This window comes from Eumetopias jubatus, unplaced genomic scaffold (assembly GCF_037043125.1).
Source record: "Eumetopias jubatus isolate StellerSeaLion01/CBP00866 unplaced genomic scaffold, mEumJub1_p1.0 scaffold_7, whole genome shotgun sequence".
NCBI classification, from domain to species: domain Eukaryota; kingdom Metazoa; phylum Chordata; class Mammalia; order Carnivora; family Otariidae; genus Eumetopias; species Eumetopias jubatus.
The window spans coordinates 41,392,103-41,419,786 of NW_028274813.1; the positions used below are offsets into that span (position 1 = coordinate 41,392,103).

The 27,684-nt window shown below is 37.0% G+C and overlaps 1 protein-coding gene across 2 annotated transcripts; it reads right to left on the reverse strand.

Annotated features, from left to right (window-relative positions):
• On the reverse strand, window positions 1–27,684 carry ACTR10 (actin related protein 10). Of its 2 annotated transcripts, XR_003608369.2 has the most exons (14): window positions 27,516–27,684; window positions 25,135–25,207; window positions 21,648–21,730; window positions 20,706–20,814; window positions 19,119–19,226; window positions 16,248–16,315; window positions 15,701–15,780; window positions 11,772–11,807; window positions 8,991–9,070; window positions 8,839–8,912; window positions 4,012–4,093; window positions 2,354–2,555; window positions 569–1,130; window positions 1–123 (listed from the first exon to the last, which is right to left on the reverse strand). XR_003608369.2 is itself a non-coding variant. In XM_028098672.2 (13 exons), the coding sequence occupies exons 1-13, from the start codon at window positions 27,590–27,592 to the stop codon at window positions 949–951; spliced, it is 1,254 nt and encodes a 417-aa protein (XP_027954473.1). In that variant the 5' UTR covers window positions 27,593–27,684; the 3' UTR covers window positions 1–948. The 2 variants fall into 2 exon arrangements, 1 of the variants encoding a protein (XP_027954473.1); XM_028098672.2 differs by having other exon boundaries at window positions 1–1,130.

The window sequence follows — 27,684 nt, forward strand, 5'->3', positions numbered from 1 at the left end:
TGATTAAACTATAAGTAAGAATGGACATGGGTTATACAGTCCAGAAAATGTATCAATTCCTACTCTGTCTTCAGGAATATGAGTACATTCTTCAGGAATAGGTGTATGTACTTTCACAGGCACCTGGAAAGAATAAAACCAGCAAAATTTCAGTAAGAGGTAGTTTGTTAAAAACAAATCAAGAACAAATAAAAATTAAAATTAAACAGTGACTGAGTACACATTTCCAAGAACCCCTATCCTGAGAAGATAAAAAGTACAAAAGAGATTAAAAACATTATGAATACATGTTTATAAAGCAGTTTCATAAAAATACATAAAATGAAATATCTTCGCATAAAAATGAAATATCTTTCCTCTTAGAAATGTAGAATTATTCATAAAGAAACTGTAAAGTTAAAAAGGAAACATTTCCATACTTTGCTTAACAAATGTCTACCTAATCTACTAAACATTCTCAGTCCAAAGGGTCAAATATATTCCTGGAAAAGTAGCATTCTAACATGGACAGATAAATACCAAAACAAAAGGATTTGAAGAAAGAGACCCATGTTAATATTTGAAATACCTGGTAATAATAACATTATTTCTTCTTTAAATGAAACAACTGCTAAAAATAATGAGACTGATGGATTCTCCAATGCGCAGGGCAGATTATGTGAACTGTGGAGGGACAACGTTATTATTCTTTTTGTAAACTAAACTATATAACAAACTTACAAAATTAAACTGCTTTACTATATTTTATTGATATAAATACCACAAATTTCATAAGCATCAGCTACTGTTTTACTACAACAGTCAAAAGAATTAAATATTAATGCAAAGAGTAACTACAGAAATGCTTTCACTTCCATAAAATCATCTCTAACAGCATCCTGTATACTTTGTACAATTTGCTTGTAATTGATTACTTGATACAAAGCAAAGCTGAATTTCAATCAAATTTTATTTCTCAGTGGAAAAGGCTCTCTTCATCAGTGGTGGCTGAGCTTTCCCGACATCAAACATCATTTCCAAAGGTGGGTTATTAAGAGAACACCAATCAGGTATACGGCCTGTCTGATTATAATACTCCTTTGAGACTGAACGGCTCCCAAGAATGTCCTGCAGTGCCCCAAAAATAGCTCCTGTGTGGTAAAAAAATATTTCTATAGTTAAGATGAAAACTTTTACCAGAAAATTTTATGTACACATACAACCACTTCATTATATGACAAGAGAGAACAGGTGACATTCAGTAATGCATATTCACACTCTTTAAAGTAATTGCAGTTCTTTTATATCATATATTTTGAGTAACAGGGTAAGCCACAATTCCTATGATGAAAGTAACTTAAATGGCCTATAGCAGATTATAGTGAAAATGCTAAAAAGCATTACTGTGTCTAAAAGCAGGTGAGGTAGAGAGGGGTGGAAACTATTTTCAATCCTGTGTAAATACAGTAAATAATGCCTTTAGTTTTCTTTGCCACAACTCTAAGATTGTATGTCAATAAATAAAACAGCACTGTAAAACCCAGTAAGCATCATTATAATGCCACCCAAGTCTATGCTGAAGACTTTATAAAGACCCACATGGCAGTCTTTAAAAAATAATTTGGTAACTAAATCCATTTGTCCTAGATCAAAATTACATTTTTACCAAATTCCACAAGAAATATAATATTCATTTAAAATCTCAATACTTTTTCTAATGATCAAGATACATATTAGCTGCAGATGCATCATAAAACACGTATCAGAACATATATAAATATACACATCCATGACTGTTTTTCTCTTCAAAGCAGTGTCTCTCTCTCTCCCTATATATATGTATCTTCAAAGTAGTCTCTCTCTCTCTCTACATATATATAGTCTCTTTCTCTCTCTATATATAGTCTCTTTACATGTATATAGGCTATTTCCTTATTTCAATGAAACTATCATTTCTTATCAACTATCATTCAATGAACTCAGTCACAAAATAAAGTATAATTATAAAATAAAGAGATCAATTCTCACATACGGCTCACAAATTGGCTTTAGGAGGAATTAAAACAAATGTTATGAGCAATGGTAGTACCACTGGAATAAATGCACAGCTATCCATCACTGTTACGAGAAATGACTCTAATTGGATAAAGTTTACTTAAAAAATTAAAGTGCAAATGCCAAGAGAAATAGATATATGACTCTGACAATAACTTAAGGAAAAGTCAGTGTTCAAAGAAAATTATTTAATAGTTCTATTAGTTTGTTAAGTGAGCAATTTTTAAGACTGAATCATCTATTCTAATATATCCATTAATAATACCATTCAGGAACCAATTACTACATAATCATTATATCTTAAAAACTAAATTCTTACCTCCCAACCAGGCCACACAATTAGCCTTTGCAGGTGGAGTATGAATTCGGAATGTCTTGGTGCCAAGTGCTTTTTTATATTTTGGTTTTTCTACCAAATACCTTATTTCTGCAAGCAATCTGTGGAGAAATCCTGGCAACATAGATGTGCCACCTATGACTACCAAATTCTCTGCTAGTTGCTTTCTGGTGTCTATTGGGCACTGTTATTGAAGAGAAAGAAAAAAAGAAAAGAATTTATTCTTAACTGTATAAATAATGCCTGATTGGATTCAAGAAAATATACAGATTATGTATTACAAAGTACTATTACAAAAAAAAAAAAAGGCACAGCAAGGTTTCTTTAACAAGGGAGTTTTTCATGTAGCAAATATAACCACGAGAATACTGCCATATACTTAATATAGAACTTTAAAGATCTCAAAATCTAACAGTACAGAATTTAAAATTCCACAGAGAATATGGTAGTTATATGTGAGTATTCCCATTTTCAGGATAGAATGACTCAGTTGAGCAAAGAACATGAGAAGAAATAAAACAACTTTCTTTTTTAGTAAGGAAAGCATGTGGAAACTTAATTTTTCTAAGGTGGTAACTTCACAGTTATTATATCCAGAGCCACTTGTCAAGTGGGAAGGTAACATTCTTGGAAAAATTGTTTCTACATCAGTTTTAAAAATCAGAATGTTAAAGTCTTTCACTGATGCTATGTTTTTTCTAAGAGTCTCTGAGTGGAACTGCCAGAGGTAGACAGTATCTTCCAATGTGCTGGCATTTCACATGGAGTTCTATGATTCCATAGTCATTAAACAAAAGAAACATACTATCATACACCCTGTGGAATTTAAAATTCAGTACTACACAAACCCGCATTTAAAGAAACTACAAGCTGTACTAGGTACAAAATAAAAATCTGATATTGTTGCTACGGAAATAATACATGATAGCACTACTTATCCCTGAGTCTGACATGTTGTAAATACCCTCAGTGCCAAAGTAAAACTCAGTAACTGTAAAATTTAACATAAAAGCTAAAAATTGTAACTAGTGGCTAAAATATAAATACAGGGGCGCCTGGGTGGCTCAGTCGGTTAAGCGTCTGCCTTCAGCTCAGGTCATGATCTCAGGGTCCTGGGATCGAGCCCAACATCGGGCTCCTGCTCAGTGGGGAAACTGCTTCTCCCTCTCCCTCTGCCTGCCGCTCCCCCTACTTGTGCTCTGTCAAATAAATAAAATCTTTAAAAATAAATAAATAAAATATAAATACAGAATAACATTTAAAAAATTTTCTCAGGTCGCCTGGCTGACTCAGTCAGTAGAGCATAAGACTCTTGATTATGGGGTTGTGAATTCAAGCCCCACATGGGATGTAGAGATTACTTAAAAATTTTTTTTCTCGGCGCCTGGGTGGGACAGTCAGTTAAGCATCCAACTTTTCGTTTGGGCTCAGGTTGTGATATCAGGGTCGTGAGACTGGGCCTGGCATCAGCCTCCCCACTCAGCGTGGAGTCTACTTAGAACTCTTTCCCTCTCCCTCTGCCCCTCCCCCATGCACTCTCTCTCTCTCTCTCTCTCTCTCTAATAAATAAATCTTTAAAAAATTTTTTTTTCTCTAAGGGGCTATAGTCATAAATTGAAACATTTACGAAATCAAAATACCTGTATAAGGGAATCCAGTATTAAAGTGGCAACTGATTTCTCTTCATTATCTTGTTCAAAAAGAATCTCCACAACTGAATCTCTAATGAGATTAAAAACAGAGTGCTTTGTCGGCATCATATAGTATGATACAGAATATACCATTAGTTCTATTTTAAGTAACAATACTATGTACTATGTTAACATAATTATTAAACACAAGGTGTTTGCATTTGTGAACGAGAGGAATAAAAGCACTTGCCTCACAGGTATTGAGGTGAGGATTCAATGAGTCAATCGAACACTGCCTGGTACAAAGGAGGCACTCCCTAAGTATTAGCTACAACTATTATTATATACAGATTAACATACATTTTGTCCAGGTATACTTCCTTAAGCCTAATAAAAAAGAGTGAAATTCTATAAAAATAAGAGTCAAGAAGGAGATCCACAGTGATACAAAAGATTTAAAAAACAATCCTCTCCCCAAGCATTTCTGTGTTTTTTAAAAGTAACATATGGCAAAGATTGTTAGTTGCCTAATAAAATATCCATTTTCCATTTTCCTGTTCATTCTAATTTCAAATTAAAAGAACCCTATTTTGGGGTAGCACAAGGAAGATCTTTGTAGTGATGGAATAGTTCTATATCTTGATGGTGGTGGTGATTACAAAAATCTGTGTGATAAAATTACACAGAACTATACATACACATGTTACACTGATGCCAATTTACTGGTTTTACTATTGTACTACAGTTAAGTAAGATGTAACCACTGGGAGAAACTGGGTGAAGAGTACAGGAGCCTCCCGATATTATCCATGCAATTTCCTGTGAATCTGTAATTACTTGGAAGGAAAAAAAAAAAGATAGAACTCCATTTTTAAGGTGGATACAATGCCTCTCCCGAGCTAAACCCTGTTATTTACCTGCCTCCCTTGTAGCTAGATGCGTAGCTACGTAACAATGAGAGGGAGGTAGAAACGGTATGTGGGACTTCTAGAAAGTCTCCTTAAAAAGGAGTGGAAGCAGGGGCTGCTGGGTGGCACAGCTGGTTAAGTGGCCAACTCTTGGTTTCAGCTCAGGTTGTAACCTCTGAGTCATGGGATCGAGCCCCGAGTGGGGCTCTGCACTCAGCACAGGGTCGGCTTGAGATTCTCTCTCCCTCTCCTTCTGTCCCTCCCCCCTACATAGATTCAATCTCTCTCTCTCCAAATAAATAAATTAAACAAAACAAAACAGAAAGGAAGCACTTTTTTCTTTTCCTTCCTAGGGGTTCTTACTTTAAACACAGATATAGTAGCTCCAGCAACCACCCTGGTCCCTAAGGACAAGGTTACCCCCAAAGGATGAGAGATGGAAGGATATTTACTCCCTGCTGGGAGTTGTCATAGCATCCCTGGCTTATCTACCCGTGACAATTTCTTTTAAAAGAGAGACAAACTTCTTTTTTTTTTTTTAGGATTATTTATTTATTTATTTGAGAGAGAGAGCACAAACAGGGGGAGGGATAGAGGGAGAGGGAGAAGCAGACTCCCTGCTGAGTGGGGCGCCTGATACGGGGCTCGATCCCAGGACCCTAGGATCATGACCTGAGTCAAAGACAGACACTTAACTGACTGAGCCACCCAGGCGCCCCGAGAGAGAAAAACTTCTATCTTGGTGAAGCCACTACTGTCACGTTTGTGTAATTGTTGGCCAAACTGAATCCTAAGTGATGCAATATAAACTGAATCCTAAGTGATGCAATATAAAACTATCTATATATATGCATACATAAACTCTATTTCTTAAAAATAAAATTTAGATCATACTATGCATAGAATTTTGAAACTTTCTTGAATCTTTTTCAAAACATAAAATTCTCAACCAGGAAAGTATACTGAGGCTTGCAGAATGCTCAACACTCAGTCGGCCACTTGAAGCTACGCCTGCATACCTCCATTCTTACCAGTTGAGATGAATGCTTACAGAGCATCAGTTTTCTTTTTCCAAGTCTTTTATTGTCAATAGATTTGATATTGAAATTACATAATTTTACAATTATTACTTAACCAACGAATACTAGGGTAGAAAATAAGTTGTTTTTCTATGTGAACTATGCTGAATGCTTTGAAAAGACAATTATTTTTTAAATCTTTTTTTTTTAAAGATTTTATTTATTTATTAGAGAGAGAGAAAGCATAGAGGGAGGGGTAGAGGAAGAGGGAGAGAGAATCTCAAGCAGAATCCACACTGAGCATGGAGCTCCACACAGGGCTCAATCCCAGGACCCCAAGATCATGACCTGAGCCAAAATCAAAAGTCAGATGCTCAACCAAGTGAGCCACCCAAAGATTTTGGTGCCCCGAAAATCTTTTTAATATGGGTAATACAACTGTAAAAGTCTAGAAGAAAATGTCTATAAGAATTCTGTACCAAGACTGATTCACAAATAAGTTTTCACCGCACTTAAAACAAAAACAGAAACAAAAAACTTGGAAATAATAAACCATGAATTTCCTGGTTTATGTACACTTCACTCCAAACTCTAGAAGCAGACTTACCCTTGAAGAAAAGGTTCTAGAAAAAAGTTTGGCAAATAATTACATATTTATATACTTTAATATGCTTAATGTTTAATATATGGTTTTTTAAAATGGTCTTTTATTTTTTTTAAAGATTTTACTTATTTATTTGAGAGAGAGAGAATGAGAGATAGAGAGCACGAGAGGGAAGAGGGTCAGAGAGAGAAGCAGACTCCCTGCCGAGCAGGGAGCCCGATGCGGGACTCGATCCCGAGACTCCAGGATCATGACCTGAGCCGAAGGCAGTCGCTTAACCAACTGAGCCACCCAGGCACCCTAAAATGGTCTTTTATTTTAAATGACCCTTCAGATTTACCAACAAACTACTGGTCTGAACTATGTCTATTAGGTTTCAATGGAACTAGATTTTCGGTAGGAAAAACATGTTAGCAAACAATCGTAAATTAATTGGGTTTAAAATGTGAGGCACGGGGGCGCCTGGGTGGCTCAGTTGGTTAAGCAACTGCCTTCGGCTCAGGTCATGATCCTGGAGTCCCGGGATCGAGTCCCGCATCGGGCTCCCTGCTTGGCGAGGGGCCTGCTTCTCCCTCTGACCCTCCCTGCTCTCATGTACTCTCTCTCTCTCTCTCATTCTCACTCTCTCAAAATAAATAAATAAATCTTTAAAAATAAATAAATAAATAAATAAATAAATAAATAAATAAATAAAATGTGAGACACGGTGGCTTTTTTATTCCCGACCTATTTTCCTACTATTATGTAACCAAAAAGCTCCATATTAATTTCCTTCAACATCTATCTTCTCTTATTTTGGGCTCCACTCAACAACCTGGAGAAAATTTAAAATAGTAATTTAATGAATATAACTTAAAAAAGAGGTAAAACAATTAAAGTTACTATCAAAAAGTATTACATTCTCACTTTTTTTGTTCTACCCTACCATCTTTAACATCTGTGTATTTATTTATTTATTTTTAAAGATTTTGTTTATTTATTTGAGAGAGAGAGAGTACATGAGAGGGGGGAAGGTCAGAGGGAGAAGCAGACTCCCTGCTGAGCAGGGAGTCGGATGCGGGACTCGATCCTGGGACTCCAGGATCATGACCTGAGCCGAAGGCAGTTGCTTAACCAACTGAGCCACCCAGGCGCCCCAACATCTGTGTATTTATATTCATCCTTTTAATATCTCAACCTCTATATTATCTCAGAATCCAACAGGCTCTTCAATGTTTACATAACTCTTTTCTGTACACCTTCTGATCTAATATTTTACAAATGAAACTTTCATAAATACAAATTTTATAAAGCTTGTGTATAAACATAAATGCTATTGTTACCAATATAATTATGTAAGTCCTTAACAACTTATATTGCCTCACTGGATAGAATAATCTAATGAATAATGAAAGAGTGACTCACTAACTGGTCCTTAAGATTTAGCATATTTGGGGTGCCTGGGTGGCTCAGTCCGATAAGTGTCTGCGTTTGGCTCAAGTTATGATCTCAGGGTCCTGGGATCGAGACCCACGTCTGTCTCCCTGCTCAGTGGGGAGTCTGCTTCTGCCCCTCCCCCTGCTCCTTCTCTCTCTCTTGCTCACTCTTTCTCTCAAATAAATAAATAAAATCTTAAAAAAAAAAAGATTCAGCATATTTGGAAGAATGCATTCTAACATGAAAACATTTTAAAGCAAGAGCCAGCAAACTGTGGCCTGCAAGCCAAATCCAGCCCGTTTTTGTAAATAAAGTTTTATTGGAACACAGCCATACTCATTCATTTACATACTATCTATGATTGATTTTGCACTCCAACTGTAGAGGTAAGCAGCTGCAACACAGATCATATGGCTCACAAAACCAAAGCTATTTACCACTTGGCTTTTTATAAAAAAGGTTTGCTGAACCCTGTTTTAAAGTATTATACTTTAAGGGCACTTGGGTAGTTCAGTCGGTTGAGCATCTGACTTAGATTTTGACTCAGGTCATGATTTCCTGAGATCAGCCCCCCATCAGACTCTGAGCTCAGCATGGAGTCTGCTTGAGATTCTTTCTCTCTTTTGCTCTGTCCCTTCCCCCAGGTCACGCATGTATGCTCTCTCTAATAAAATCTTCAAAAAAAATATTATACTTTATTCTCTACCATAGTTCTACTAATTAATTCTGAATTAAATTTTTTTAAAAAGTTGAATAAAATTAATCGTAAATGAGGAGGCCTTATGAAAAACACATAATTGTTAAATCAGCAATATTAAAGGCTTATATATTTTTAAAGGCCAAAAATTCATTCTAGTTTATTATTTTGCTCATAACAATTAAGGTCTACCTGATTGATCCAAGAACATGTAAAATCTTCTCTCCATCTAATGGGTAGTCAACATTTGGAGGTGGTGAGGGACGCTGAAATATAAATATCATAAGCATAAATACATAGGTTATAACCTCTGGAAAAGGAATATATATTTATTTTTAACTTACCTCAGTATTCCCATCAATATTAAATTTTGCTGCTTGGATTTTTAATCCACGTTTCAGATCACTTACAAAGCAAGTGCGCACTTATGAGAAAGAAAAGGAGACTTTGTTATGGTTTGTGATTGAATCAATCTATGTCCAGTTAAAACAATTCTATTCAAGTGAACATGATAGTTATCCATTCTTTTGGATTTTATAAACTATCCCTGGCTTTAGTTTGGTTATGACAATTTATTCACAAAGATCTTTTTCATTCATTGCAGAATCATAAGACATGTTGCATATTCATCTTTCACAAAATCACATTAAAAAAAACACCTCTGAGGAAACTTTTTTTTTTTTAAAGATTTTATTTTAGAGAGAGAGAGAGAGCACGTGCAAGAGCAGGGGGAGGGAGAAGCAGACTCCCTGCTGAGCAGGGAGCCCAATATAGGGCTCGATCCCAGGACTCTGGGATCATGACCTGAGCTGAAGGCAGATGCTTCACCAACTGAGCCACCCAGGCGCCCAGAGGAAACTATTTTTTGATATTCCCTGTATAAAGAGTACCATAATAAAACTAAATTTTAGCATCATGAAAATGTAGCATGTTTCTTTGAACCAGACTGATTTCTGTCTCTGTATCTAATCTTATGTATCTATCTATCCGATTCTTTTTAAAAAATCCGGGTTGGTCAGGGCGCCTGGGTGGCTCAGTCGTTGGGCATCTGCCTTCGGCTTGGGTCATGATCCCAGAGTCCTGGGATCGAGCCCCGCATCGGGCTCCCTGCTCGGCGGGAAGCCTGCTTCTCCCTCTCCCACTCCCCCTGCTTGTGTTCTCTCTCTTGCTGTGTCTGTCTCTGTCAAATAAATGAATAAAATCTTACAAAAATAAAAAAATAAAAAAATAAAAATCTTGGTTGGTCAGAACACAAAGCTAAATTTTGCTCTTAGCCGTAGTAACACTCCTTAGTTTAGTGTTTATTGACATGATTATTTTCTCCGTCTTGGCACAGCCCAACACTACCATTTTCCTTCTACCAGATCACCTTTTTTTTGCACTTTGAACATTTATTCTTTCAAAGATTCCTACTTTTTTTTTTTTTGAAGACTTTATTTGAGAGAGGGAAAGAGTGAGTTAGAGAGCATGAGCGGGGGGGAGGAGCAAGGGGAGAGAGAGAAGCAGGCTCCCTGCTGAGCAGGGCGCCCAATATGGGGCTCGATCCCAGGACCCTGGGATCATGACCTGAGCCGAAGGCAGATGCTTAACTGACTGAGCCACCCAGGTGCCCTCAAAGATTATTTCCTTTGCAAAGTACCTTTTTTTTTTAATTTTATTTATTTGACATAGAGAGAGACAGATAAAGAGGGAACACAAGCTGGGGGAGTAGGAGAGGGAGAAGCAGGCCTCTGGCTGAGCAGGGAGCCCGATGCGGGGCTCAATCCCAGGATGCCGGGATCATGACCTGAGCTGAAGGCAGACGCTTAACCATCTGAGTCACCCAGGTGCCCCGCAAAGCACCTTTTATAATAAGTTCCTTCAAATTATTTTCACAAATAGGTAAGGAATAAAAAATTTTTAAGTAGAAACAAAACTGATGTTGAATGCAATTTAATGACTTAATTCCTTGTAAAACATGTTAAATATATATTTACATTTTATATAAAATTCTTCTCATTCACTAATTCAAAATATATTAAGAATCTCCAATACGCTAATATGCTAGATAGTTAGCTAAGTGTTCAGTACGCCAGATGGTAAGCTAGGTGTTCAAGCTACTGACATATTTTTTATTTTATTCAAGTCCTCATAGCTATCTTTGTCATATAAGATAAATACCTAGCCCTTAAGATCTTAGATACTTGGCAGAAGAAGCCACTGCAATAAGCATGTACAAATGACTCAGGTTTTACAATAAATGAAGAAATTTTAGGTAACTATAACATGTAAGTAAACAATAAAATGAAGAACAAGATCCATTTTGCAGCCCTGGCTCTAACTCTACCTTTGGTGTGACACTGAACAAATCACTTAAGATTGTAACAGATTATCACCAGGTCTCATTTAATTCTCTTATTAATTTTACATTGACATTCTCAGTACTGAAGAATATTAAATTATATTTTAAATGCCTTTTCTTTCAGTGAATCAAACTGGGGCGCCTGGGTGGCTCGGTCAGTTAAGCGTTTGCCTTTGGCGCAGGTCAGGATCTCAGGGTCCTGGTCAGTGGTGAGTCTGCTTCTCCCTCTCCTTCTGTCCCTCCCCCCTGCTTGTGCTCTCTCTCTCTCTCAAATCAATCTTACCAAAAAAAAAAAAAAATCCAGAAAACTCCATTTAAAAATTATAAAAACGCACTCTAGCAAGGGAGAGGTAATATATCCTAGTAAAGTGAATCCAATATACTTTGGCCCCAAATTAGAACTTCCAAAGTCAGTAAGATGACTTTACAAATAAATATTTAAAAACTAGAGTAAAAAAAAACCTCTATACAACATAAAACCAGTGTCTTTCTGGAGCAATTTATCTGTTAATTCATACTGTGCAAACTGTTAATTCCCTAGTAATCCTGTATACTCTATAATTGAGAAGTTTCTTCAATATCATAAATAATGCAAAAGCTCCCATAAATCTAAAGAAAAATAAAAATTTTATTTACATTATTCCATAGCCTATCCTGTATATTAAATGTTTTTAGATTATATTATGTACTTATTATTTTGTACATCTGTAAATATTTCTAGAAACACATGCCTTTTAAACTAATACTTAAGGATAAAAAGGACAAAAATGGGAATTTAGTTTACCTTTAATGTCCTCTAAAACACCTTCTGGAATTGAACCTGAAACAGAAATTTTATTTAGAACAACAGAAGTTCAATAATAAGCAGAAACAGTCTGCTAAATTGCACTCACATTACCACTTTCCATTTCAGCAAAATTTTTAAAAATGTAAGTATAATTTTTAAAAGCCAAACAAAAAAGTTACCTTTGTTTCTAGCAAGAAACTTCATCATTCAAAGTCAGTACACACACACACAGGAATATTACTCAGCCATCAAAAAGAATGAAATCTTGCCATTTGCAACGACATGGATGGAGCTAGTGCATTATGATAAGTGAAATAAGTAAGTCAGAGAAAGACAAGTACCATACGATTTCACTTATATGTGGAATTTAGGAAACAAAACATATGAACATAGAAGAAAAGAAAAAAAAAGAGAGGAAGCAAACCGTAAGAGACTTTTTTTTTTTTTTAAGATTTTTATTTATTTATTTGACAGACAGAGAGATAGTGAGAGCAGGAACACAGGCAGGGGGAGTGGGAGAGGGAGAAGCAGGCTCCCCGCCAAGCAGGGAGCCCGATGCGGGGCTCGATCCCAGGACCCTGGGATCATGACCTGAGCCGAAGGCAGATGCTTAACCAACTGAGCCACCCAGGCGCCCCCCCCCACCCAGGAGACTCTTAACGATAGAAAACAAACTGGTGGGTGGGGGGATGGGTTAAATGGGTTATGGGTATTAAGAAGGGCATTTGTTCTGATGAGCCCTGGGTGTTATATGTAAGTGATGAATGACTAAATTCTACTAATGAATCACTAAATTCTACTCCTAAAACCAATATTATACTACATGTTAATTAACTAGAATTTAAATAATTTGGAGAAAAAAACGGAGAACGTACCTATTCAAAGAAATCTATACAATACAGGGAGCCTTTAGAAAGTGGACATTTGGATATATTACCATTGTGATGTGATTCTGTTGCTAAAAGTCTAGTTATCCAAGTCAGACTCAGAAACATTTTCTAACCTAAATTTAAAATCTTCTAAACTCAGACTTTTTAACTCATGATTAAATATGTAAAAATATTCTGATTTATAAAAACAAATTATTTACATCAAGGAAGACAGAAATTTATAGCTGAAAATGGAATCATGATTTCATAAGGGTACTCATGCACTTCTTCCATCAGAACCTACACACCTTGTTAGCTATATCTTTTAAGGTATGACAGCCACTGAAACAAAGTATTACTATAAATTAAACTTAAAAGCCACACCTTCAAAATGTTAAGCCATATCCTTTAAAAAAATAATAAATAATATTAATCACATTGCTTTTTTGAGGAGCAAAAAACTTTTAGCATTAGTAAGTACAACTTTAGAATTATTATTTATCATTATCTCATCCTTTCCAAATTCCTACTTTTGTGTTTCATAATATAGCAATAATAGTATGCATATAATTTATAAATAAACATATATACGTATTGAGGGTACATGCTCCAAAGTTTTTTACTGATGTAGCTAGCATGTGATCAAAAAGTTTGAAGAGTTCTATCCTTGTGTTGAAATTCACCTCACAAAAGGATAGAGATTTCCAAAAAAATTTTAATTTGGCTATAAAGAGATGAGAAAAATGTAACTAGATTATAGGAACCTATAAATTAACAATAAGTGCTAAAAACTACAGCATTTCATAACTGCTATATACTCTTTAGGGATATTCAGATGAATTCCAACATAAAACAAATTTGGTAATATGAAGAAGTTTTCTTTAGGCAACATGTAAAGCAGGCTTGAAAATAAAGGGCTTATTTTAGCTGGGGGTAGATGCTACTTTGGGAAGGGCTTCCTTAATCTTAGTGAATAATAACAACTATTTAAATCTCTCAAATAAGAAATAGAAACAAGAGGTATTCATTGTCTCTGGCTCTGAACAATCATATCTAAATTTTGGTTAATTTAGGAGAATAAGAAGCATAATATTTTTATATATAATTTATTTTTAAAACTGTACACTTTTCAAATCAATGTACTTAGGTTAGCCTTTATAAGTTACTATAAATATACTAAAGTATATTATAAAGTATATACTAAAGTATATTTATTCTTTTTGAACTAGGTTCCAAATACTAAATGAAAAAAGCTCATTCAGAGTTCATTTAAGGATACCCAAGTATACATAAAATGTGCACTCAGTTACAAATGTATTTGCATTTCTGATCCTCCTAAGCATGTTATTCAGCAAACAATGATATGATTTAATTCCACAATTAGTAGGACTACAGGGCTATCACAGACTCAGATTTGGGGAATTATGTGAGAGAAAGATTACAGAGTCCATGGTGGTTGGTTAAAAAACAGTGTCCAAGAATGTACAGTTCAGAATTTTAAGGATAAGTTATAATCAGTTTTAAAGAAGATCTTCATTAAAAATATCTTGGGATGCTACACAAACCCATTATCTTTGGACACTTTTTATAAATTAACTGTCTTCATGACATACTGAAAAAGTAACAAAGTTTATCTTAAAAAGAAAAATTATAATCTAATCTATAGCATAGAGAATGCTATTATCTTAACTACTAAAAGAAAAATTGGAAAACAATATACACAAGGATAAATGTCCTAAAAACCTGTCTTTCTCTTTCCAACATTTATTCAGTGCCCAGGTAGTATACTAAGTGCTACTGATTGAAAAACAACTAAGACAGGGATCCTCAAAAGTCTACGAAGGGAAAAGGTGAATTAACAGGCAAGTGAGGATGTGTCATATGTGCTATAATAAATACTACTGAGGACCTAACAGAGAGGGGAGAAATTTATTCTCCTCAGGGGAAATGAGGAAGGCTTTGTAATAAAATGACATTCCAGCTGAGTCATGTAGAGGGATCAAAAACCCAACATCCCAGGCAAAGAAAGAGAATAAATAAACGCTCAGGGTTGTGGGAGGACTAGTGGAGCCTAGAAGACTATATGAAATTTACTGTAGCTGAAGTAAGGTACACAGGGTTAGGTTGAGTAGTTTAGGGCTAAGAGGCAGAAAAAAAAGTCAGATTGGGAAGAAACATGTGTATCAAGCAAATAATTTGGATTTTAAGCTGTGGAGCCAGCAAAAACCCTTAAGCCGTGTAATCAGACTTGTATTAAGTTATTTCTGGCAACAGTATGAAATACTGAATCGGTCCAAAGAGTCTCCTATAATAATCCAAGCAAGAAATAATGAGGGTCAGTTTACGACGTCTTTGTTTTCAGATGTACAGTAGTATAGATGATAGAGAAAAAGAGATGAAATTTAAGAGATTTCTGAGGGAGAACTGAAAGGACTTTTAACTCCAGTTTTCTAAAATGGGAGATAAGGAAGATACCATCTTTATCTGAGAATGATTTGTTGAAATGAATTTGGAAGAAGAGATAATGTATTCACTTTTTGAAGGTCTTAAGTATGAGGTACCTAAACATGCCTAGTTTACATCTAAAAATCAGTTGGAGATAGGAATATCAAGAAGGGTCAGGCCCAATGATACATTTGACAATCAACTGCATATTGACGTAGCTGAAGTTATAAAAATAGATGAGATCACTTTTAAAAAGCCAGTGGAAGAAAAAATGAAAACCAGATGCCTAGGAGAATCTCAGTAGAGAAAGCAAGAGCACAGGAAACCAAGGAACATCACATAATAATAGAACATCATAAAAGGAACAGAGTCCTGAAAGCAAAGAGAAAACATCGAAAGTATATGATAATCCACAATGTCAGAAGTTCTAAAAAGGATGACCAAAATTAAACTACTGGATTTGGTAATTAAGAGGTCAATAATGACCTTATAATTGGAGCAATGACATCAGTGATGTGAGGGAGAAGAGAGTATACAATGAGGTAGAAAACAAATGAGTCAAAGAACAACAAGGGAATGTAAACCACTTTAAACAGTTTAAAATACTTTTACCCATCACAGAGGGAAGGCTCTGTTCTTTAGCAGCACCTGTGTCAACAGTACACTGCTCCAGTAGCTGAGTTTCCAACTCCCTGAAATTAAAAAATAGTTGTTACTGGAACTAAAATATTGTACTTGATATCCTTCTCTTAATATTTTACTACATAATAGGTTATAATGCTTTAAACAAAAGTGGTTTTATCCTGGGGCGCCTGGGTGGCTCAGCTGTTAGGTGTCTGCCTTCAGCTCAGGTCATGGTCCTAGGGTCCTGGGATTGAGCCCCGCATCCGGCTCCCTGCTCCTCGGGAAGCCTGCTTCTCCCTCTCCCACTCCCCCTGCTTGTGTTCCCTCTCTTGCTGTGTCTCTGTCAAAAAAATAAAATCTTAAAAAAAAAAAAAAAAAGTGGTTTTATCCTTAAAAGATGAATACATTCAAGGCTAATAGAAAATGGACTAAATAACATTAAATATCCATATTACCCTTTACTGATCACTGTCAAAAAATTAACATGTTTTTGTGGTACAGGTGGAGCAAATGTGATAAATCCCAAGACACTTACTTGTGAAGAGCTTTTCCTCCTAGGGGGAGTGCTCCCCAACAATTTAGTACTGGGATTCCTTCATATATCTATAGGGCAGTTAAGGATACAACTATGTTAGGAAATAAAACATGGCTTCCTTGATACTTTCCTCACCTTCTGCAGTATTAAGTCAACTTTGGTAACAAATTCTTCATATTTTTAAAAGAGTTACAGAAAAATCAGTCTTTTTTCATATTCTTCTTCAAAGAAAAAGGTTAAACAGGGCGCCTGGGTGGCTCAGTTGGTCGAGCAACTGACTTTGGCTCAGGTCATGATCCCGGAGTACTGGGATCGAGTCCCGCATCAGGCTCCCTGCTCGGCAGGGAGTCTGCTTCTCCCTCTGACCCTACCCCCTCTTGTGCTCTCTCTCTCTCAAATAAATAAAATTAAAAAAGAAAAGAAAAAAAGGTTAAACACACACAAACACACACACAGAATTCGTTAGTTAGAACAAGGGTGTCTAATAAAGTAGCTACTTGAAATGCGGCCAGTCTGAATTGAACTGTGCTATAAGAACAAACTTGATAACCAAATTTAGAGGACTTAATACACACATACAAAAAACCCTATAAAACATCTCATTATAATTTTTATATAGTTTCTATGTTGAAATGATAATATTTTGAATATATCGGGTTAAATAAAATATAGTAACTTCATTTTTCACTTGCACTTTTAAAAATGTAGCTCTTAGAAAAATTTTATTTTTTTAATTTTTTTATTATTATTTTTTTAAAGATTTTATTTATTTGACAGAGAGACACAGCGAGAGAGGGATCACAAGCAGGCGGAGTGGGAGAGGGAGAAGTAGGCTCCTGGCTGAGCAGGGAGCCCGATGCAGGACTTGATCCCAGGACTCTGGGATCATGACCTGAGCCGAAGGCAGACGCTTAACGACTGAGCCACCCAGGCGCCCCAGAAAAATTTTAAATTACATATATGTCTCACATTGTATTCCTATTAGACAGAGCTGAGAGGAGTGAACACTACTATACTGTGGATTTGTTACCTTATTTTCCATATTGTTTTTCCTGACGTATATAAGTACAATATTTATAAAAAAGGAAAGAGTATATTGGTAAGAACATTGGCTTTGGAAACAAACATGGGTTATACATCTTGGCTACATGTTTATATGACCTTGGGTCACCATCTACCCCAACTTTCAATCTTCTGATTTATATAACAAGGAGAATAATACCTACGTTGTAGGATTGTTATGAGGTTTTGGTTTTTTTTTTAAGATTTATTTATTTATTTGAAGGGTGGAGGGGAAGAGGGAGCGAGAATCTTAAGTGGACTCTGACCACAGAGCCCAAGGTGGGGCTCAATCTCACGATCCTGAGATCACAACCTGAGCCGAAACCAAGAGTCAGATGCTCCGCTGACTGCGCCACCCAGGTGCCCCACTGTTACGAGACTTAACACAAAATACTTCATATATATTTTTAAAAGACTTTATTTATTTATTTAGGGGGGGAGCACACCAGCAGGGGGAGAGGGAGAGGGAAAAGCAGGCTCTCTGTTGAGCAGGGAGCCCAACGTGGGGTCCAATCACAGGATCCTGGGAGACCTGAGCCGAAGGCAGACACCCAACTGACTGAGGCACCCAGGTGCCCCAGAGAATACTTTATATTTTAAAAACTATTACCTAATTTAGTTCTTTAGGAGCTAATGATTCTTGATTTCACTCCCCCAAGTATTTCTGCTAATACACACATATGTAGATCTCAAAACTTCCTGAGTCATGCACTTATATACTTCAAAGTCCTTTTCAATGGAGCAATATCCACTGTTAACAATTCTTTTTTTTTAAAAGATTTTATTTATTTATTTGACAGAGAGAGAGAGAGAGAGAGAGAGCGCATAAGCAGGGGGAGCAGAAGAGAAGGAGGCTCCCCGCTGAGCAGGGAGCCCGATGTGGGACTCCATGACCTGAGCTGAAGGCAGAAGACACTTAACCATCTGAGCCACCCAGGCGCCTTCACTATTAACATTTCTAAGAGCCTTTACCTATACTCGGCTTACATGCTTCTAATGACAAGGAATGCATCAGTGTATAGTCACTAATTCCATTTTGGGACAGCTTGAATTACTAGGAAGTTCTTCCCAGTGGTGAATGATATAAAACTAGAGCACTGTTAAGCAAGTATTACATGCCAGGTCATATGCTAAATACTTTACATACATTGTCTCACTCAAGTCACACAATATCCCCTCCATGAGGTGGAATTATTATAATTCCCATTTCACAGATGAGAGAACTGAGGCCCAAAGAGATTACTTGACTAACATCATACAACTAGTAAGAAGCATTGCCAAGAATTACCACTTATGTGTGTATTTGATTCCAAAACCAAAATCATAAACCCTATACCCTACTGTGCCTCCAATGACAGCCTCTGGAAATAGAGAGAAAAAGAAAAAAAATGTACTTACTTTTCCACAGCAAGCCCTTCAGCTATTTGAAAGCAGATTTAGTGTTTTAATTTTTCTTGATTTAACTTTCTCATTTCAGTTTCTCCAATTACTCTTTGTATGATCTTTTCTTAGAACTTGACTAAGGTAGTCAAGTACTATGACACAACCTAATTAGCTAATGCTCCTCTTAAAAACTGAACATAATATTCATGAGGTCTGACCTCTGAAGTACATACCAGGACCAAGTCATAATGGTAATTTCTACAAAATTTAAGTCTCACAATCCTGTGAATTTTTTCCACATGTGAATTTATATTTGTATATGGTAACCCCAAATAGTTTCATTCCATGAAAACCACTTATAATAAGCCTAATTATGTTAAAATAGAGTAAAAACTGAAAAATTAGCTGCTTGACAAAAAAAGATACAGGTAACACCAGGCTCTCCCTATATCCGCAATCCAGGACCATAGCAGAGTTTATCCCAAGTGTCAGAAGAGCCATTAGATGACTTGGAGCAAGCAGGACAGATGGAACCTAGAAAACAACAAAGCCAAAATAACAATAACAACAACAAAACCAGGAGTAGTTGAAGGTGTTTCCCATATATTTCAAATACACTTGAAAAATTCACAGTAACATTACATTTATGATACCTTTCAACCATTTTATGGTGCCAAAATCTAGTTTGTTGATTTATCTGAATTTACACAATCATGGAAATATACCATAATAAGAACACTTTAAATTCTCTAAGTTGTTTTATTCCAAAATGACAATTATGAAACTTTTTTTACAATTTTTGTTCTCTCTCTTTTTTAAAAGATTTTATTTATTTGAAAGAGAAAGAGAGAGCACAAGCAAGTGGAGCAGCAGGCTGAAGGAGAGGGAGAAGCAGGTTTCCCACGGAGGAGGGAGCCCGATGCAGGGCTTGACCCCAGGACCCTGGGACCATGACCTGAGCCGAAGACAGACGCTTAACTGACTGAGCCACCCAGGTGCCCCTGTTCTCTCTCTTTTGGAGGGAAAAATGAAAGGGATAAAAGAAGAGGTACAGAAACATAAATTCGAAAAAAGATGCTTAAATTAAAAAAAATAGATGTCTTTGCCATCAAAATGAAAATTAAGAAAAAGATTCTTGATTGTCTTTATTCACAAAGTTTGTAATATGACTCTATTTTTACAAAACATAATATAGCAGTTAAAATTAAACTGAAGAGCTATAAAAATCCTTAACTCTGTGTGACATTTTTCAGCGAGAATTTGCCAGATCGGGTGATACCCCAAATATCAGATAAATATTCAATCAAAATATGAAAGTCCTTATAAACAAATTCTAAAATATAATGGCCATATTTCCCTTACCTAAAGGTTGTGTGAGAGGGCAGGGCGGGGGATAGTTCTAAGTAAAGACATTGAAAAAGGCATGGAGGTGGCACATGGGTGGCTCAGTCAGTTAAATGTCTGACTTCAGCTCAGGTTATGATCTCAGAGTCCTGGGATCAAGCCCTACAATGGGGCTCCCCACTCGGCGGGGAGTCTTCTTGTCCCTCTGCCCCTCCCCTTGCTCATGCTCGCTTGCTCTTTCAAATACATAAATAAAATCTCAAAAATAAATAAATAAAGCCTAAAATGAAGGAACTGAAGAAGTTAGAACAGTCAGCATAACTAAACAACAGAAACTAGAAAGACCTGGGGAAAAAAACACATTATAAACTCCACAGCAAAGAATCTATCTTTTAATTCCAAAAAAGTCCTCAAACAAAAAAAAACCTATGTTAAATAAATAACAGAAATATCAGTAAGAAATTGTCAGTTACCTAAGTATTGGGTGAAAGGCTGATTGCACATGAAATAACCATACAAAGAAAATAAATGGTCAATTTAAAATGGCTTGAGTTTACACTCATCTGGTTTCTCAAAGGCACTGTGTAAAATATATATAAGGAAGGAAATTAAACGAGGACCTTTTAGTTTGTTTTAGTACCTATAAAAAACAACATAAAAAGGAGGTACCTCAAAATACTTGAAAAGAACCCGGGTGAGTGTCTCTCTGAAGTGGGAAGGACACAGCACTGACTCGATAACCACAACCCGGCGGTCTCTAGGGTTCACCAACAGGTGCCTGGAAAGTGATGGTTTGTAGTCAGGAAAGTAAAGGAAAGTTGGTATTTATTTTGGCACATAATGCAATTTTGTTAAGAAAGGAGAAACTCTACTACCTTAGCTCAAGCTGTTTTATGACAAAAAGATACATTTATTTTATTACCCAGGAAACGTTACATTCCTGAACTCTTATTAAGTGCTATGTACTGTGTCCGTATCTTTCCATCTGTTACTTCATTTATCTCAGTAAACAAAAGCCACAGCCTAGTACAAATACACACTTGAGTCATTAAAAAGATTTTCTTCTTTTTTTAGGTTACAAAAGTAATATATGTTCATAAAACTCCAAATATAACAGAAGTTTATAACTTGGAAAGTACAAATACCTTACACTTCTACTAGCCAGAAACTACCACTTAGAGCAGTTTATATATTGTCATTATAGTCCATGCATATGAATGTATTTTAACAGAACTGTTTATTCCACAGATGTTCTGAAACTTGCTTTTATCAATTATCAATATATCTAAGACACCTTTTGTATGACTACAAATAGATTCAGAACTCTTTTAATGGCTGTAAAGTGTTTCACTATATGGATATATAATAATTTAATTATCCAATGCCCTTTATTAATGAACATTTAATTTGTTTTCAGCATCTCCTTATGCTTGCCAGTTATCCAGTCTTCAAATATATTTTGGAAAAGGTTGAAAATAAGCAAGTAAAAATGCAGTGCAGGTCAACTTTTTTTTTACGATGTAACACAACCAAATATTACTATGACTGGCATCAGGAAAATCTAATCACAAAAGCTCGGGGGGGGGAAAAACAAACACAACTGCATCTTACCTGAAATACAGTATGTGGATGAATTCCTTTAGGTAGGAATACAATTCTTCTGTATTGATATTATATTGAACAACTTTGATAGGCTATAAAAAATTAAAATTATTTATTAATTTAAAATAACAAAATAATCTTAAATTTAAACATGCTTATTTACTGTACTAATGCATTTTCTGGTAATAAATCACGAGTGATTTTTATTGGGAATAAATGCAAACATTAAACATAAATAAATCACTTAAATTAGGAATCTTTTTTTTTTTAATTTATTTATTTGGCAGAGAGAGAGCACAAGCAGGGGGAGCAGCAGAAGGAGAGGGAGAAGCAAGCTCCCTGCCGAGCAAGGAGCCTAATGCGGGACTCGATCCCAGGACCCTGAGATCATGACCCGAGCCAAAGGCAGATGCTTAACAACTGAGCCACCCAGGTGTCCCAAATTAGGAATCTTTAAGAATGGGCCTAAGATAACAGAACTTTTTGGTTTGTGGGGATAAAAGTATGTGTCCACAAGTAGAAAGCTATGCTCATTTGCATTTTTCCTCCATCTAGACATACCATTTTGGCAGGACTGATCAAAACCACTGATTAAAAAGTATCAAAAGCTTCCTCAAACACTCCAGAGTTGGTCCAGTCCCTGTAAGTCACACCTAAAGCAATAACACTTTCCCTTTTGTAAGATCACCCCACTTAATTACTTGTAAAATGTCTACCTTCCCATTAGACTACATACTCTAAGGTGCAAGAACTGTTCCTAGTTTGCTTATGATATATCCTCCTTCAAATGACACAGTACCAGGCACAAAGTACATGCTCACAAATGTGTGGTGAAAAACAGCACTAAACAGTATATGCAAACACTACCAAACCATGAGTGCTAAGTCAACACCAATAGAGAACAAGAGCTTTACTTATGATCCTCAGAAAGCTCTAAGTACTCTGATGCATCACTGGCAGACCTCTTTTCATTTACTTTTAGTGGAAAGACCATTAGCTCAGCTAATTTCATGATTTTATGTAGCTTAAAGAAAGTTCCAAACCATGTATGGCTGATTATAGATTAATCTTCAAATATATATTTGTCTTTTCAGGATGAATATAAAAGCTGAAAGCACTAAGAAAAATATCAATGAGAATATTACAGTTCTAAGTCCAGTCAGGAATCTATCTAGAAATTTATCAAGTATCACATTAACCTCAATTATTATAAAGCAAAAGAACATGAAAAGTGAACAGAGAGGAACTTCTATCACATTTTGAATACACACCACAAGTACCTACTACATTTCTAGCTTATCCAAGGATTTGTGGGGAAAAAAAATTGTATACATCTATCTTTCTTTCATTCGTTCATTCATTCATTCATATAGGCTTCATTCATTCATACAGACTCCCTGACCAGCATTCATTCATTCATTCATATAGGCTCCCTGACCAGCACTGAGCCCAACATGGGGCTTGAACTCATGACGCTAAAATCAAGACCTGAGTTGAGATCAAGAGCCAGCCACTCAACCAACTGAGCCACCCAGGTGCCCCCCCAAAATTTAATTTTTTTAAGTTTTTATTTAAGTAATCTCTAACCCCAACATGGGGCTCGAACTCACAATCCTGAGATCAAAAGCTGCAATGTTCTTCCGACTGTGCCAGCCAGGTGCCCCTGGAAAATTTTGAAATCAATAAAGTGATTCCCTAATCAAGCATACATTAAAAAGATTTGTGAATCAATGCATTTCTTTTTATCTTAAAGATGCATTCCATTACCAAATATAAACTGATGTACTAATCTATTTTGCTACAATATGTACTTCTATAAAACCAAATATATTTCCATTGCTAAATAAGGGAATACTATCTACATAAAATGAAATTTATATTAGTTCATGTTAGACAAGAGGAGCTGAAATGATAGCAGAGTTATAACTTTCATCAAGAAGAAGAAAGTCGGGGCACCTGGGTGGCTCAGTCAGTTAAGCGGCTGCCTTCAGCTCAAGTCATGATCCCGTCCTGGGATGAAGCCCCACATCGGGCACCATGCTCAGTGGGGGAGCCTGCTTCTCCCTCTCCCTCTGCCTGCATGTCTGCCTACTTGTGCTCTCTCTGTCAAATAAATAAAATCTTTAAAAAAAAAAAAGTGGCCACACACATAGGCATCCTTTAAGATCTGTTTTTCAAAAGCTTAAATGAGGGGCCCTGGGTGGCTCAGTCCATTAAGGGTCTGCTTTGGCTCAGGTGATGATCCCAGGGTCCTGGGATAGAGCCCTGTGCAGGGCTCCCTGCTCAGCAGGGAGGCTGCCCCTCCCCCTGCTTATGCGTGCGAGCTCTCTCTTTCTTGCTCTCTCACACACACACACACACGCTCTCTCTCAAATAAATAAAATCTTCAAAAGCTGGGGCGCCTGGGTGGCTCAGATGGTTGAGCGTCTGCCTTCGGCTCAGGTCATGATCCCAGGGTCCTGGGATTGAGCCCCATGTCGGGCTCCTGACTCAGCGGGGAGCCTGCTTCTCCTTCTTCCTCTGTCTCTCCCCCTGCTCATGCTCTCTCTCTCTCTCTCTCTCTCTTTCTCTCTCTCTGTATCTCTGTGTCTCAAATGAATAAATAAAATCTTAAAAAAAAAAAAATCTTCAAAAGCTTAAATGATCCTCTGTAGCAGAGGCTCCCTTCCCAAAGCAGACCCTTTCATGACTCTTTTTTGGGCTGCATTTCCTCTTGGTTCCACCTTAACAATAGCCCCACTGGCTCAGAACTGACTGCCATCTGCATTGGCTCAGCACCCACTGACCAACATTTTCAATCCATTATTCCATTTTATTTTTAATATCCCTGAGAGAGCCTCCAGCCACTCTCAGTTGCAAGCCAAAGCTATCCTAATTTTTTTTCTGAGGAATCAGTTATTACTTTTGCTAGTGCTGTAATTACAAAATTACGTGGGTTTTATAAGGTCTGCCCCACCATAAACCTACTTTTATTTGTGATGGAAAGGAGGTTTTTCAGGGGGGCGCCTGGGTGGCTCAGTCATTAAGTGTCTGCCTTCGGCTCAGGTCATGATCCCAGGGTTGTGGGATCGAGCCCCGCATCAGGCTCCCTGCTTGGCAGGAGGCCTGCTTCTCCCTCTCCCACTTCCCCTGCTTGTGTTCCCTCTCTCGCTGTGTCTCTCTCTGTCAGATAAATAAATAAAATCTTTAAAAAAAAAAAAAAGGAGGTTTTTCAGGAATGCAAATATTAAGTTATGGCAGAAGCATCTGTATTTGATTTTAACATGTGAATTTTATGGCATGCAAAATTATTCTTCCTATTGCTCTACAATTCCTGGTCGGTCAAATTAGCTTTGGTAAGAAACTTAAAATGAAATAAAGATTTAAAAATATTTTCTTGGAATACAGTCATAAGTTATATATTTAGCACTGTTCTAATCAATCTTACTTGAAGTCACATCAAAAAGTATTTTATAGTACAGCATTTGTTTTACTAAATTGTTAAAAAAGTAAATACCTTAGGCAGACCAGCTTTTTTAATCACACTAGGAATTATGCATCTTGGACCAGTTTCTCCAGCAAATCCACACCTGAAAATAAACAGAAAATTGAAACATTCAATTTACTGTAACATTCTTTCTATGTATTTGTCACAGAAACACGTTTTTCTGCATTTGTTTCAAAGCAGTGGTCACAAAAACATATGGAAACATCTCTGATGTATTCAAAGGGACAAAGAAACTAAGAAAAAGTTAATGCCATCTATATTCATAATTGTGTATTACAGGTAAAACATTGTTTCAAATTAGTGATATCGAAATAAACCAGTATATTATTTCAGACCAGTATGTACTTTTTTCAGTTTTTTTTTTTTTTAAGATTTTATGTATTTATTCATTAGAGAGAGAAAGAGCACACAAGCAGGGGGAGCGGCAGGCAGAGGGAGAAGCAGGCTCCCTGTTGAGCAAGGAGCCCAATGCGGAACTCGATCTCAGGACCCTGGGATCATGACCTGAGCTGAAGGCAGACGCTTACCTGACTGAGCCACCCAGGTGTTTCTGTTTTAAATTATACCTGAATTTTAGGCAACACATCTCTACAACCCTGGATTATCTGACTACGTTATAGGACTTCACTTATATAACTCATGAGTTACTCATAATTTCATCACTCTAATATTAATTTCCATATTTACGTGTTTCCTTTTGGTCTTTTTACACTATGCGTATCTGACATAATCACGATGTTCAAATGTCATGAACTTCATACAATAAGCTTCTGCCCGTATTATTATAGTCTTCATTGTTATTTTAAAAATCGCATAATATTTCATCCTTAAAAAAATGGTTCTCCTGGGGTGCGTGGGTGGCTCATGAGCCCAGGATCCTGGGATTGAGCCCCGCATCCGGCTCCCTGCTCTGCAGGAAGCCTGCTTCTCCCTCTCCCACTCCCTCTGCTTGTGTTCCCTCTCTCACTGTGTCTGTCAAATAAATAAATAAAATCTTAAAAAAAAAGTATTTAGGTATTTGCATGTATGTTTCATGTTAGTAAAACAAAACCTTTCTAAAAATTCTGCTAAAAATGATCACCATGTAAGTTTAGTCTTAACATGATCTCTTATCCCGCCTAGTTTCCATTACTGCTCTTCTATTCCCAAATGGCTCTTTCCATCTTCTACTAGTTACATCTCCATGTTTACTTGCACCAATGCTCCTCAAATTCCCCAGGATGCAGCCCACTGGTTGACTTCAATTCCTTTCTTTTACTTCATAAATTCATCTTATTACCCTCCTCTTGATTTGTCAATAATCATCTTCCTGTATAGTAACTTTCTGCTCATTTCCTCATAGCCAGAGTAATTATCTTTGGGTGTCAGCCTCAAGGTATTTCCTATGCTATTGAAATAAACATTTAAAATAAGAAAACATAAATAAGGGAGGATCTTGCATAGAACAGTAAGAGAATGTCATGGACCAAGAACTGTGTTTTATCCAATTCTGGAGCACCTGCGGTCCAACACTTAAATAGGCGGTTTTGACAACTTATTCAACAAATAATTATTAAATACCTACTATATACTAGGCAGTGTTCAGATATATATAAAGATTTTCAGATGTTTCTATTTCAAATATCTATACAAGAGGCAATTCTGTTATTGTCCTCTTGAGCCCAGTACAAGGGCTCACAACCTCAAGTCCAAGGACCAGGGTGATCGTCCGCTAACCTCTGAGACCGTGGTTAAATATTTTAAGGTTTGTGTATCTGTGGCTTTCTTTCGGTCGTCAAAGGGATCTATGCCATCCAAAAGACTGAAAGCCACTAGTGTTTACAAGTTGCCTCTTAAAACATGTCAAATTTCCTAATTTAAGAGTTCGGGCAGGGAGCAACAAAGGATCTCGAGTCTTACCTACAGGGCTTCACCTCTTTGTTTATGTGTTCCGTCTCTCTAATTGGACTTCCTACTCTTGTGGAGCAACGGCCCTGTCTTACATTTGAATCTCCGGTACCAACAGAGGCTCCGTTCAATAAATGTTTACGTTACAGTTCTCGGTGGCTACCTTCCTAAGCAGATAAGCCCAGGACAAGGTCTAAACCACTGCTGTCATCCCCTGCATGGATCACACCAAAGGGTCCGTTCAATCTGGGGTGACAATCTGGGGCGGCGGCGAAAACCATTCTCCCGAAGCCTCCTGGACCTCTCCAGGAGTCAGAACCGGATCCTCGGGACTCGTATAGCCCATGTTGAAAATAAATAATAAGGGCCGTAATTTGCGGAGGTGCTGGAGAAAAAATGGAGATGTGGCAAACTGCCCCGTGAGCCTGGGAAGAGGACCCGGGCCGGGCCTCGACCACCGCCCTCCCCTCAGGACGACCGCAGTCAGCGCCGTCGCCACTCACTTGGTAAAAGCCTCTCCCAGGTCTATCACGACTGCCGTTTTCTCCCCGCCGCTCCCTAGGCCTTCATACAGCGGCATGGTAATAAAGACCACCGTAAGAAGCTGAGCTCCGGTGCAGGCCCCACAAGTTTCTGCTCTCAGAGGGCCGGAGCCGGGGCGACGGCGCGTGG